This window comes from Heteronotia binoei, chromosome 21 (assembly GCF_032191835.1).
Source record: "Heteronotia binoei isolate CCM8104 ecotype False Entrance Well chromosome 21, APGP_CSIRO_Hbin_v1, whole genome shotgun sequence".
NCBI lineage: Eukaryota > Metazoa > Chordata > Lepidosauria > Squamata > Gekkonidae > Heteronotia > Heteronotia binoei.
In genome coordinates, this window is record NC_083243.1 from 74,580,485 (window position 1) to 74,595,649 (window position 15,165).

General features: G+C 45.2%; 1 protein-coding gene across 1 annotated transcript in view; it reads left to right on the top strand.

Annotated features, from left to right (window-relative positions):
- Positions 1-15,165, top strand: part of RYR3 (ryanodine receptor 3) — a 721,882-nt gene that overhangs the window by 509,252 nt on the left and 197,465 nt on the right. The window contains exons 68-69 of the mRNA XM_060262621.1: positions 8,282-8,369; positions 10,688-10,780. Coding sequence (XP_060118604.1) covers positions 8,282-8,369; positions 10,688-10,780 — 181 coding nt within the window. The remainder of the gene's footprint in view (positions 1-8,281; positions 8,370-10,687; positions 10,781-15,165) is intronic.

Below are 15,165 nucleotides of genomic sequence, written 5' to 3' on the forward strand. Positions count from 1 at the left end.
GTGAGCAGCATTCACCCATCCCAGGATAAAATAAAGACCATTTGTGATGTGCCGGCGTCCACCAAGGTGGAATTACAATCCTTCTTGGGAATTCTCAATTTCTACCACACCTTCCTCCCCCACAAGGCAGCGGTAGCTGAGCCCTTACACAGACTGTTGGACAAACAGGCACCATGGGTTTGGGGTCACCAGCAAGCTGCTGCTTTCCAGGCTGTAAAGGACATTTTAACTTCCAACAGCTTGCTGGCGCACTTCAACGAGAAGCTGCCCATAGTTTTAGCGTGCGATGTTTTGCCCTACGGGGTGGGTGCCATGCTGACCCAAGTACTACCGGGTGGCCGCGAGGTTCCAGTAGCCTACTATTCGAGGACTCTACAGAAACTGGAGCGAAACTATGCTCATATAGACAAAGAGGGCCTGACCATCGTGGTGGGGGTTAAAAATTTCCACAATTTCTTGTATGGCCAGCCCTTCACCATATTGACAAACCACAAGCCCCTACTGGGCCTGTTTGCCCCTGACCGCCAAACGCCCCAAATGCTTTCACTGGAGGTGTTGAGGTAGTCCATCTTCCTCATGGGGTACCAATACGACCTTAAGTACTGCCTGGGAAAGGCGATGGGCCACACTGATGCCCTGAGCCACTTGCTGATGTCCTCAACGGACCTAGATCCAGCCCCAGCATTCCAGATCATGTCGCTGGAGTCCCTCCCAGACCGCCCGGTGCATGCTAAGGACATTGCCTGCTGCTCCTTGAAAGATAAAACTCTATCCCGAGTTCTGGACTAGGTGTGGAGGGGGTGACCAGAAGGCCGGGTGGGCTTAGAATTCTTGGCTTGTGCATCCTGCAGCGACAAACTGTCTGTGCATAAAGGGTGTCTGTTGTGGGGAAGTAGGATGGTGGTGCCCCCAGTACTGCGGCAGCGAGTCCTAACAGCACTGCATGAGATCCACCCGGGAATTTTGCACATGAAGGCGCTGGCCCGCAGCTATGTGTGGTGGCCCGGGATAGACGAAGCAATTGAATCCTGGGTGGCCAGATGTCAGCCATGCCAGGAGACCCAACTAGTGCTGCCCCATGCCCCAGCACAACAGTGGGAGTCCACTTGCAACCCCTGGTCCTGCTTGCACCTCGACTTCGCAGGGCCATTCCAGGGGCAGGTATTCTTCATTATTGTGGACTCCTACTCTAAATGGATGGTGGTAGTTCCAGTAGCATCCACATCCACGCGGGCAGCACTAGGGGCCCTCCGAAGGGTTTTTGCCACACATGGCCTCCCGGATACACTGGTATCAGATAACAGGACAGCTTTCACCTTGGCTGAGTTCCAGGATTTTTGTGGCCAGAACGTAATAAAGCACATACGGTCAGCCCCTTTTCATCCCGCCACCAATGGCCAAGCAGAGAGGATGGTGTGGGTCACATGGAGAGTGGGAAGCTCTCTTAGCCGAGTGCCTCCTGGCAGAACAATCCACCCCCAGCACCGTCACCGGCTGCAGCCCCGCAGCCCAGCCAAGCTGCTCATGGGTCGGCAGTTGACTACCCTGCTTGACCGCATGCACCTGGACCAAGCTTCTGATCTACAAGAGGTGCCAGAAGCGGTCTGGGTGCCCAGGGGGTTTGACACAGGGGACTTAGTATTTGCTAAAAACTTCGGGGGGGGGGGGCAGCATAGATACCAGCATGGGTTTTCAGAGTATTGGGTGCCATTATGTACGAGGTTACATCCAAGGGGGGGTTCACGATGAGGCGGAACATTGACCAATTACAGGCATGTGAGTCGCCCAGAGGGGAGGGGGACGAGAGCATTGCAAATCCGACAGCCACGGCAAACGCCACATCATATGAGCCGGAGGAAGCAGAAAGACCAGCAGCAACACCCCTGCCAGCACCCAAGACAGCAGAGCAGCCAGGGCTACTACCAGAACAAGAGACTGCGGGGAACCCAGCTATGACAGCCGAGATTCCCTCGGCACCAAGCCTTACACCCAGGGCACTGGAAGCTGCCACCGTGTCCCCGCCCACACCAGCGCTCAGGCGGTCAACACAAGAGCATTGCAAGCCCGCATACCTAAAAGACTATGTCCACTAGGGGCTTGCGAACTAAGTGGGGAGGAATGTTACGTATGTGGACCCAAGTGAAGACTTTGGGTGTGCCTGCCGGCTCATTGGAGCCATACGGACTGAGCATGAGGACTTGGGAACAAAGGGCTGTGGGTTCCAAATCTCTGCAGCCCTAGACCAATCACAAGCCCCCACTGGTTTGAATGACCCAATGCTGTGCGACTGCAGGAATCCAAAGATGTTCATAATTCGGGCTGGAAAGCCCCCATTCCCAGTCTTGTAATGTAGCCCTATCTATATCATGTCTATTAAAAAATTGTTATCACGCCGCCCCACCCACCTCACAGAGTTGTGGGGGGAGAAGACATAAGAGATTGTAAGCTGCTCTGAGTCTCTGATTCAGGGAGAAGGGCGGGGTATAAATCTGCAATTCTTCTTCTACATGCTCAAGTCTCTGCTACTGCTCTCTATGGTGCCTTAGAGAAGAGGGGCAAAGCTCTTGCCATCGCTGATGAGGCCATCCACACAGCACCCGCTCTCTGCCTCACCTCTCTGTCCCCTCAAGCCACTTATTTCCCAGTAGTCCCGGCTCTGTGCACTTGCCTTGCCTCGCTGCCTTCCGCTCCCTCTGTGCAAATGGAATCACACACAGCAGCCTCAAGAGCCCTGGCCCCCAAGGCCCGCCTATCCAACTTTTCCCCACATGCCCTCCTCGTGGCACAGCATGTTGCTGAACTTGCTGCTTACCAGTCTGCTGTCAACTCAATACTAGGGCTGGCTGCAGCACCCAGCCATCAGTCTGAGGGATGGAGGAGGAGGAAGGCAACTGGGAGATCTGCCTGGTGGCTTGGTGAAAAAGGGGAAGAGGTCTTGGGCATTGGCAGCAGTAGCAGCAGGCGACACGTCCTGCTCTGCTCATAGTCTGCTGCTGATCGGCACAGCACGTGCAAAAAGAAGGGCATTTAGGAGGTGGGGCCAGGCAGAGCCTCTTTGCAGCAGCACTGCCAGCCTTGTGTGCATGCTTTTTTTGGAGTCACCCTGCACCTGGCCAGCCTGGTTGGAGGGAGGTGGTGGGGAGGGGTTTGAATGCCGTCGTGGTACATCTACATCTCACGGTACCCCTAGAAAGATCATTGCCTTAGATAATTCCACAGTGCCTGTATGGCAGAGATGTTCCTCCAGGCTTTTGACTGAGGACAGCAACAGTTGGCACCTTCCTTTTCTGTCCCCCCAGATGGCTTTCACCCTCTCCCCTGTATGCTTCCATATTCTGGAACATAACTTAATTAGTAAGATGCCATCGTGATACTTGACATTTCATTGCTTATTTTGTATTATGTTGTTTTACCTGTGCATTTACTTGCATTTTTAACTTGTATTTTTACTTGATGTACATTGCCCAGAGCCCAACCTGGTTTGGATAGGACAATTAAATAACTTGAATAAACAGTAACAACAACATAAAATGGAGTCATATGTTCTTAATTTGTTTTTCTATACTCATAAGGCTGAAATCCCCTTTTAATGACAGATTGAGATACTTTCAAAATGGTCAGACTCATGACAAGATTATGGAAGTTAGTACTAGAGATGGGTGCAAATTGAACCACAAAACAAAATTTGTCCCAAATTTTGCACTGTTTGTGGTTTGCGAAAAGTTCATGATAAGTCTACTGTTGCAAACTTCCACAATTTTAAGCAGTTCATGGTGGTTTGTGGATGGAACAGAAAGCAGGGATTTAAAGGGACTCTAAGTCCCTTTCAGCCCCTGCTTTCTGTTCCCTGTAAAAGCCGCAAAAACAACTGAGTGTCTTAGGCTGTTTTATGCAGTCCCTTTAAAGTTAAAATGGAGCACCAAGGACCAATCTTCATTTAAGATCTTATTTTGAAACTTTTTACAGCTTTCTTTCCTAGTACTGTTCCTTGCAGCTTTAAGTTGCTCTATTGGGAGGGAAAGTTTTATTCTAAATTCCTACTGCAGGTAGATGCACAGGTACCTGAAATTAACAACCAAAACAAAACAGGAGCTATTGACAGCTCAAAAAGAGAACACTGAAATTTAATGACAGATTAATAAATAATGGTAGATAGGTTTGGAAGCCCCAGCTGTAATCACAAAGTGGAGGAGGAGACACACCATGGAATACATGAGAGGTTTCTAAAGAATTTGACCTGAAGAAAATCAAGATATTCTATATGACCAGTATACCATACTGGAGCAGCATATCTGATGACCAAACTATAATTGCTATATAAAGGATCATAAGTGCTTGGACCAATTGCCTTCCTTTGCAATGATTTTTTTTAAACTACATAAAGGAGGAATTTAACTTCTATATTAACATATGGATTTGCAAATCCCAAGAGAGATTTTGTGTAAACATAGCCTTGAGGTAATTGAAATTTCTTACTATCTCAATTGAATTTCTATGCAAGGATAAATAATGCATTTTTTTTAGTTTGGATTTAGAGAAGATTAGTACTTTTGTTTTTATCAAAGTTAATTTCTAAATTTTCTTTGATGCAGATAAGACAATTTATCCAAAAGCCCTCATTGGCACAGCACTGCACATGTTGGAATCAGTATATACTAAGGGAGGAGTCAAGTTGGTCTCCTCCTAGTGCATTATCATGATCACTGGTTTGTGTTCATGAAAGTTACATCCATAGGATGTGTATGCCCTGTGATCTAGAATGTTTAAGAAAGCAGCATTCCTGATCATAGGGTCAGAGCCTACATCTGTACTCTTCCTCAATCCAAACTTTCTGTGCTCATTATTCTTGCAGTCATACTGGGGGAGAAGGAAATGCACTTGTGCCTATTCCCCTGTACATATATTGATTTCAAAGCTTTTATTGTTGTGTATAGATTGTTATAGTCTCTGAGCAAGGGAAGGGATTGGTGAATAAACTGCTAGGAATCTTCAGGAAAATTCCAGGGTAAGAATCAAGAATATTTATCTCCATTTTCCTTTTCAAATCATATCAGCCCAAATACTGCACTGTTTCAAGTACAATAATAGATTAAATAATAGTATTGTGACTAAATTATGTTTTCCTTATATTTTGATTTACCTCAAATTACCAGTTACAGGAAATGAAAAAAATTACATCATGTACCTCATTCTTTAACAGGATGGAAATCAGTAGCTGACCAAGAAACTGAGTAGCAAAGAAGATAATATGAAAAAGTAAAATATTTTCTGTTGCTAGGAAGAGTCATTTTTCTTACACCTTCCTAAATGCAAACAGTAAACTTGTTTTATAGTGTTCTTCCTTCATGTAAATTCGATGTGTGAAAGGGAACCATAAAGTAGAAAAGTCAGGTGATGTGTAATCACCCTATTTTTGGACAAAAAGACAGGACAAATAATCCCTCTCTAGACTAGGCAAGTCAAGGTCACTTCATGGATCAACAAATAGTGTTAACTAATGCCAGCAAGCACAATGCAAGTAGGAAGTTTGATAGCTTTGACACTTGACACAAGAAAGACTGGAGTACTTTCCTGAATAAATCAATAAGGAATGGGATGAAGAGAGCTTTACTGACCTCAAGCATCACTAAATTTAGGTTAGGCAGAGAAAGGAAAATTTGAATGCCTGCCTTAACATCAATTTAAATTGGCTGTAGTAGTATATAAACAGAAGAATCCAGATATTAGGGATACATGGGAAGTATATAGAGGACATAACCCCCTCCCAAAAGCAGTTTAATTCAGCATTACAGTAGATATTCAGCCTTGTAAAATAGCTTACCTATTAACTTGCCCAACTGTAAAGCTATTCTGCGAATACCCAGAATTGCTTAATAGGAAAAACCAACAATGCATATTAAAGTGTAAAACATTCTCTGCCCTTGAAAACTTGCCTTTGACTGGCCAATGGCATGTTAAGTCCTACTTAGATGTATAAAATTCAACCTTTACTGAATCTTTTTGTTTTATGAAAAGTGTGTCAGTCAAGGAAAATAAAATTTTTGCACTTCTTGGTGTATCTCCTGAAGTGGGCTCTATTCAGTAAAAGTTTAGTACACATTAGTCTTTAAAATGGCCGCTGGTTCTGTTGCAAAGTGTCCATGGTTCAACCTCTTTACAAATCTGCATAAATACTGCTACAAAGTAACTCCAATGGTACCACATAAAAGCTGTGCTTAAGTTTAGAATGCTTGTAAGATTTTATGAAAAATGAATATTACAATATACAAGTGGGAACCCACAAGGAAATTGTGGGAGCGGCCATCACATTCCCTCTGCTTTTGCTTCCTTCGCTTTACCTCCGCCCCTTCTCTCACTTTCTGCCTCTCTGAACAAAGTTTGAGTCCAGTGGCACCTTTAAGAACAACAAAGTTTTATTCTGAGCATAAGCTTTCATGTGCAAGCACACTTTTTTAGATAACATTAAACAGGACCAGATCTACATGCGTTTTTTTTTGGGGGGGGGGCAAAATTAAAAAATGATGCCCCCTTATGGGCCATTCCATCTTATGGTCCCATAGAATACAATGGACTCCATACCCGATTTGGCACCCCCCTCCGTTGGTGCCCGGGGCAAGCATCCCCCTCTCCCCCCCCCCTAGATCTGGCCCTGACATTAAAACAGATGTCACCAAACATTACATATAGGTAGAGGGTCAGCAGTGTGTTATCAGGAAGGGCTGATTAGAGTCAACTTGCATAAGCAACTCAGCAGTTAGACTACACCTAGCTAAGGATGGATGAAGGCCATTGGTAAGATCTGTGAATGGCAGCAAATTAGCTTATTATATAATTATTATTATATAATAATGAACTGAATGACTCAGCCTGTTTTCTGCTACTTCGACCAACATGGCTACCCACCCAAATCTTTCTGTTTCTCTCTCTTAGTGTTCTCCCTTATTTCCTCCTCTAGTGCCACCCTATCTTGTTATATCTCCCCATCCCCTGCTATCAGGCTCTCTCTCTCTCTTTCAGCATCTCCAATGCTTCCTGAAACACACATACACACTCTCATGCACCCGAATGCCCCCATATCACATACACGCTGTTGTTAATTTTGCTTTCTTACTATATTCAAACACAGAGACACTCTGTTCTTAATTTCTCTTTCTCCATCCCTCTATCTCTCTCTCTCTTTCGCACACACACAAACTGTCAATTTTTCTTTCTTTCTCAGTCCCTCCAGTTTCTCATGCACAAATACACACATACTTGTTAATTATCTCACATCCTTCCTATCTCTCTCACACACATTCTCATTACTTTCACTTTTTCTTTCTCCCCCCCGCCCCCGGACTACTCACTGGGCTACCCACTTGTTGGCTGCCACTCTACCTTCTTCTACAGCTCAGAGGGGGCAGCAATCCTCACTCCTCTTTCACTGCCAGCCCGCCTGCCCACCAGAAGTTCAGCCATTACCTCAGTCCCCCGCTCTTCCTCCCTTTCTCTCCCCTTCCACTTACAGCCTCCACCTGCCCAGCTCAAGTGATGGCAGCAGCCGCTACTCCTTCTCCAACTGCTTCCTCCTCTGTGAGGAGGGTGATGAGACCAGCTGATAACAGCCATGAAATTCTGTACTCAAACACAGCCTCACTCTGTTTTGGTTGAATTTAAACCTCCCCCCCCCCCATGTTCGTTTGAAGTCCCCAAGTTTGTTGAACAATCTTTTTGTGTAAATGGGCCCAACCTGCAAATTTTAATGTCAAACAGGTTGAGTCAAAATGTCCATCTTCTGTGTTAGATATATAGATATGTTCATGTTAGTCACCAACTAGTGGCCAAGTAGCAGGTAATTTTTGTTGAATAGTCATAGTACGCATGTTCTTGTGGAAGGCAGGGTAAATTGAGGATTAATTCCAGGATGAATCCTGGGATGAGGCTTTGCACGCTACATGTCAAATAAAGCCAGTTCAATAAATACAGTTCAAATTATATATAGCCGTTATCTGCTTGTGTGGACTCTAAATGAATAAATATATTGATTTGATAGCAGATATTTTAATAGTAACATCCTAATATATTCAATGTTTGCAGCCCCAGTTTAATCATCAATAAAGATGATTTCTCTAAACCTATTGATATACACACCTTTAGCCAACACTGAACCATTGTTGTCTAATCACCTCTTGCTTTTGTCAAAAATAAAGTTCTAAAGAAAGCAATGGTGGAGGAAAGTAGCAAGAACTGGGGGTTCAGCACAAAAGTTCTAATGGTGTGTTTTTATCACTTTTCTGTTCAGATCAAACTGGCTCAAAAAACCAGATACAGATTCTGATGAACTTTTCCGGATGGTAGCTGAAGTCTTCATTCTTTGGTGTAAATCACATGTAAGTTGTGGTTTCAGATTTCATGCTTATACATGCAGGGTTGCCACAAGGATTTGCGTATTTCCCCCATATCCCCTCCCCTGCTATTTCTCCTTTCCTTCCTCAGAAGTCCCAATAGCCTCTTCCATTTCCTTGCTTCCTTCTGTCCCTCCAGCTTACCAGCCAGCCTGTTTTTATATGGCCCCCAGTCTTCAGCTTTCCTTCCTTCCTTCCCTCCCACTGGCAGCCTTTCCTCAGAAACAGTACGACCAAGTTATCTAGAACCATTTGAATCTGGATATAGGCCTAATTTTGGGACAGAAACAGTCTTGATTGTCCTGATTGATGACCCTCACTGGCAGAGTGTCTGGAGAGTGTGTACCAACTAATTACAAGAGGTGGTGCTGGGGGACTGCTGTTTGGCTGCATGGCATTTATACTATAGGGTCCCACAGGATTCTGTCTAAGCTTCCATGCTATTTAACATCTACGTGAAACTGGGAATTTGGAATGAGGTACCACCAATATCCAGCTGACACTCAGCTCTACTTCTTAATAGTTAAACCAGGTGGGTCTGTGAAAATCCTGAATAGGTATTTTGAGAAGGCTTTTTATTTATTTTGATGGATGAGGGCCAGTAAAGTGAAGCTCAGATTGAGGTGCTGTTGGTCAGTGGAAAAGTTGCTTGAAGATTGCAGAGTCAGCTTGCCCTGGAGAGGATCACCCTCTCCTTGAAGGAACAGGTTTGTAGTTTGAGGGTGTTACTAAATTCTGGCTTATGGTTGAAGGCTCAGATATCCTCCATTGCATGTAACAGCCTTTATCAGCTCCAGCTGGTTTGCCAACTATGGCCATTCCTCGAAAAGCATTATCTCGCCATAGTATCCCATACTCTGTACATTTACAGATTAGGCTACTGTAAGGTGCTCTATGTGAAGCTGCCTTTCAAAACAGTTCAGAAACTTCAGTTGATCCAACATGCATTGACCAGGCTACTGTTGGGTTGGCTACAGGGATCCTTTCACTCCTTTGCTGAAAGATCAGCACTGTTTCTGGACACAATTTAAAGTGTTGGCCTTACTTTTAAGGCCCAGGCTAGGGTACTAGAAGTCTCCTTCCATATTCTCCCATCCATCAGTTAAGATCTGTCTCTCAAGCCCTGCTATCTGTGCCTCCATTTTTAAAGTGACTAGAGACAGAACATTTCTTTGTGGTAGCACTTTGCCTTTGGAATGCTCTACTCCTTGAGGACTGCAAGATCCAATCAGTCAGTCTTAAGGGAAATCAACCCTGACTGTTTCCTAGAAGGTCAGATGCTGAAGCTCAAATACTTTGGCCACCAAATGAGAAGGGAGCACTCCCTGGAGAAGTCCCTGATGCTGGGAAAGACAGAAGGCAAAAGAAGGAGGGGACAGCAAAAGATGAGAAGCCTGGACAGCATTACTGATGTAACTAACACAAATTTTAGCAGACTTCGGAGGATGGTGGAAGATAGGAGGGCCTGGCATGACTTTGTCCATGGAGTCACAAAAAGTCGGACTTGACTGTGCGACTGAACAGCAACAACTCCTTGAGGATCACCAGGCACCTACTTTATTTTCCTGTAGGTTCCAAGCTAAAGCCTATCTTTTAACTCAGGCTTATAATTAAGGGTTTATCTTAGTTTTTTCAATGCTCTGCTCTGTTTTATGGACAATTTTTATACCTTTTATGACCAATTGTCTGTTTTATACTGTGGTTTTTAATTGTCAGCCACCTTGAGCAGGACTCTGAAGAAGCAGCGTAGAAATATTTGGCCTGGACAAGTCATACAATGACTACCATCACTGCTGGGCAGGATGGCTGCTGCCAGGTCAGCTGAATTGTGTGGGTAGGTAGCAAGTTGCTGGTGGTCACTTCTAGGAGAAGGAATAGAACCTTTTTCAGTACTGTTTTGGCTTCTCAGTTCACCCCTGCCACCCCCTCCCCATAACTTTATTTACAGAAGTCAAAGCTTGGGGGGCTGAAAAAAAAATTTTGGAGGTTGCCTAGCAATCCCAAAATGACCACTGTCTTCTCAGAACATAGTCTTATGGGAGCTCACTGAGCATTCTTTTCTTAAAACTATATATGTTGTTTCTATTATTTGGGGGGCATTAATTCCACATGCTAGATTTCAGATTTTTCTGGCTTATAGAGAAATCCTCTGCTTCTCTCTGGTTCAATTTAGCTGATTTTTTAAATCCACTCTCTATGGACCAGTCCCAGAATTAGATATATGGTGGTGCATATTTACGAAATGCAAATGTACTATATCTTTTTTCATAAATGCTCAGAAATCCATTATGTGTTTCTTTCAGAACTTCAAGAGAGAAGAACAAAATTTTGTGATTCAGAATGAAATTAATAATTTGGCGTTTTTGACAGGAGATAGCAAGAATAAGATATCAAAAGTAAGTTGAGAAGTGTTATCTGTCCGAATTCTATTACTTATAGTTTTATACTTCATAATGGTGGCCCTAAAAATATCTGGCATATGGAGAAGTGTTTCTTCTTAGTGGAAATCTCTTGTTCCCATTTTGTGATGTGATAGCTTTTGCAAATAAATTTATAATATACAAGTCAAATAGACAAGTTGTAGAGGCAGCAATATTTCTTTTTCTTAATGTACCAGATCCAGTATTGTGGGAGAACATATAGCATACAAACTTGTCTTAATTTTTTTTCACTGATGCAATATGTATTTTATTTTTCACTGTAACAAAGCAAGGATGATCCCAGTACTGGTACTGTACAAATAGTGTGTGTCCTGCTTGATATGTAACATCAAGCAGAGGTTTGGCTTATGAGCTTGCAGCAGATCTGAAGCCCTTCAAATCAAAAGGGTCAAAAAGGGAGGACATTTGATACACATGTAATTCAAGATGAGATGTGGGGGAGGGCTTGGCTATCTGGTTTGTGTAATGACAGCCTACTGCATTGGCCAGTGCCTTACTATCCCTGATGGAGGCTGTAGCAGGCTGGCCATTGGAATTCCCACGGCTTTTGGTCCTAGGCGATTCCAGTGTCCATGCCGATAATGCAGACTCTGTATGGGCAATGGACCTAGTGTCATCCATGGCGACACTGGGGCTCTCCCAGTGTGTAACAAATACTACCCATCAGGCTGGGCACACGCTGGATTAATTTTTGCAGCGGGGATTGCAGTGAACCGGATTACTCCTGAGGCTGTGCCATGGTCAGACCACTATACTCTGAAGGCCTGTGTGGTTGTGCCATCACAACCCTGTTTAGGTGGCAAGCGTATTTTAGCTTGCCCGGGAAGCCAGATGGACCCTATGCGGCTTCAAATGGCTCTGTGGGATCCTTGGCCCCCTGGCAACTCGCTAGATGAACTAGCGGAGACATGGCATCAAAAACTCTCCGCAGCCATCGATGAGATTGCTCCGCAGCGTCCTCTTCACTGTTGCTCACGGCTTGCGCCATGGTACACCCCGGAACTGCGGCGATGAAACAGCAGCTTAGATGACTAGAGAGACTATGGCGGTGTGCTCGCGATAAGGTGGCAAGAACATCTTATAGGCTGTTTATGAAGTCCTATGAGATGGTAGTCAAGGCTGCAAAGAAGGTTTACTTTGCAACCCAGATTGCATCTGCGAATTCTCATCTGGGCCAATTATTTAGAACAATTCAGACCCTTACAAACTTGCCACAGAGCAAACCAAATGATAGGGAATTGGAGGTTGGCTGTGAGGCCTTTGCAAATTTTTTCACAGATAAGGTCCTGTCGCTCCGCCGTGACCTTCCCGCTAATTCTGATACAATAAGCGAACTCGAGGCTCCGAGCACATCTTCTGATTTGATCCTGGATCATTTCACTCCACTCAGCTTGGGGAAGTTGACAAAGTCCTCTGTACTGTGCGTCCCACTACCTGCAGTTTGGATCCATGTCCGTCCTGGCTGGTACGTGCTTGCCGAACAGAACTGCGAATCCCATTGCAGGAGATTATCAACAGGTCCTTGACTGAAGGAATCTTTCCCACGCCCCTTAAAGAGGTGCTGGTTTTCCCTCTCCTCAAAAAAACATCTTTGGTCCTGGCTATATCAGTGAACTACCAGCCGGTGTTGAACTTGCCCTTTTTGGATAAAGTCATTGAGTGGGCAGTGGCAGCACAGTTACAGGGGTTTTTGCATGACGCTTCTGTGCTAGACCCATTTCAGTCTGGCTGCCGTCCAGGTCATGGGACAGAGATGGTACTGGTCATCCTCATGGATGATCTTTTGCGACATCTGGATCGGGGCGACTCGGCAGTGCTGCTGTTGTTAGACCTGTCAGCTGCATTTGACACAATTGACCATCAGCTACTGTCCTGCTGCCTCGCCGACGTGAGGATTCAGGGGTCTGCCCTTCAATGGCTTACCTCTTTTCTCCAAGGCTGGGGACAAAGGGTGGCAATAGGGGAGCCTCAGGGGGCGGTTCTCTCCCCAATGTTGTTTAACATCTATATGTGCCCCCTTGTCCAGATTGTCCGGAGATATGGGCTGGGTTGTCACCAGTATGCAGATGATATCCAGCTCTATCTTTTGATGGGGGGCTGGTCCAGACAATCTGGACCTGGCATTGCAAGCCACAGTGAAATGGCTCAGGCAGAGATGACTGAAATTGAATGCAGACCAGTGTCTATCAGTGATGTGGAGACTCTGCCAGGACCCACTGTTGATGCCTGGCCATTGTACTGCAATCTAGCCTGGAGCACCACTGCCTCATTGCTTACTGCTGGAATGGGCCTACTACTCTCCCAGATCCACCAAAGGGGGCCAATCAGCTGAGGCTTCGTCACTGCAAAAAAACCCAAAAAACCCAACCCTGTTGCTGGTTCCAGAGTACGTGGCAGGTCAGGAATCAAAGCAGAGTAGGGCTGCCAGGTCCTTCAGAGTCCCCAGTGGGGGATTTAGGGAGGGGGGGGGATTCCAGGAGCGAGTGGGAACAGCCCCAACATGGGGGGGATATAAAAAAGTTCTAGTCCAATGGCACCTTTAAAACCAACAAAGTTTTTTTTTCTAAGTATGATCTTTTGTGTGTATGAACACTTTTTCAGATATGTTTGCATGCACATGAAAGCTTATACCTTAAATAAAACTTCATTGGTCTTAAAGGTGCCACTGGACAGAACTTTGTTCTGCTACTTCAGACCAACATGTTCTAAATCTATCCACCTGAATCTATCTCTGTTTCATTTGATTATTTCAATGGGAAATCCATTTGCTGTCTCCATGCTAAAAAAGAAACCCTCTCTGCTAGTTAATTGAAAATTTATATCTTAAAAATTTCCTTCTGAATTAGGCTGCCTAACAGTACAGCCCTGATGATTACTGGTAACTTCTGCAGAACTAAAAAAACCTATTGAAAAATATATAAAGTTTACAATTGGTTGCATTTCTGAGTTCATAATACACCCATCTATTTTAATTACTTTTTTAAAATCTTGCTTTTCTTCCTAGTAAAAAACCCGAAGTGACTAAAATACAGGTGGGAAAATACAAACAGGAAAATTAGGGAAGACTTCTGAGTGCCAAGCAAGTCTTCTTTCTCTTCTGATTGTCAGCCCTGCTCTGGGCTACAACTTTTAGTCTAAGAGGTCTTGTACCTCCTGGCACACCCAGGTCTGAAATACCTCTGACTTGAAAGGAGAACAAACACAGCCCAACAAAGGTGCAGCTCTGTCCTTCCATTGCTTAACTGAGAAGGCATTAAGATTCAATAAGTGCCAAAGGTAAAATAAGAGATTAAAATTTAGCTTTCTCCAGTGGTCCCAGTAATGGGTCAGTCCTGACCTATGGTAATATAGCTCCTCCTCTCTGTAGGCAGGGCCAGCAAAGCAAGTTCCTTCCAGGAGGGGGTGCTATTCCCCTTAACTTTCAGTTTTGCTTGGCCCTGCCTCCAGAGCAGGACGTGCCAGCTGAGCTTCGGCTCAACTTTGCAAAAAAATTAAATAAATAATAATAAGACCGCAGAAGCGACGAGGAAAGAGACAGGGCAGCTTACTCTCCCTCGTTCCCTCGGCACCTGAAGCTTCCTGGAGTCCGGCAGAAGCTGGGAGACCCAGGAACGTGGCTGCAATTTTCCCCATGCCTCCCTGAACATGGCGGCGAGCAGCAGAGACTGCAGACGACTGGGGTGGAGACAGCAGCACATGCATTGGTGGCCTGCGGACATCCAAAGCCTCTGTCCGGACCCAGCAGCACGCACAGGGCGGACAGGACTGCAACGAACTCCTCCTCCCTCCTGAGGAACAGGTAGGGTCCCAGAGACCCATGGAATGGGGGTTTTGGTGGAGGAGGAAGTTCAGGAATGTTGGAAAGTAGGGCGGTATGTGCAAGGTTGCCTGGGGGAGGACTTAATGAATAGTCTGGGCCCCCCCAACCCTTCCTTTCACCGGCATAACTGAGCCTCAAGGGCCCCTAGTGCCAGGGTTTTTCCAGAAGGCACAATAGCACTAGTCCAGAGGCTGATTACTTCCATAAAGGAAGACCAGGCGAAGAGGAGGTCCAGAGAATGAAAGGGAGTCCCAAAGTCCAGTAGCAAGGCATGAACAAGGGCCTACAGGGTGTGGAAGGGGAAGGAAAATTTAGGCAGGGAAAGCGACCATTTTGTGTCTTCTCTTTTTACCGTATTCTGGGCACTTCAAAATGGCTACCCCATCTGAATTCCCCAAGGACACAGCTATATGTGATTTGGACTTGTCTGACTCCCCCTCTCAAGAGGACCAGACAGAAAGCCCAATAGTGGATTTATCTGGAACAGAGGCCAAGGCAAATCTCTTTGCCTGGATTCAAC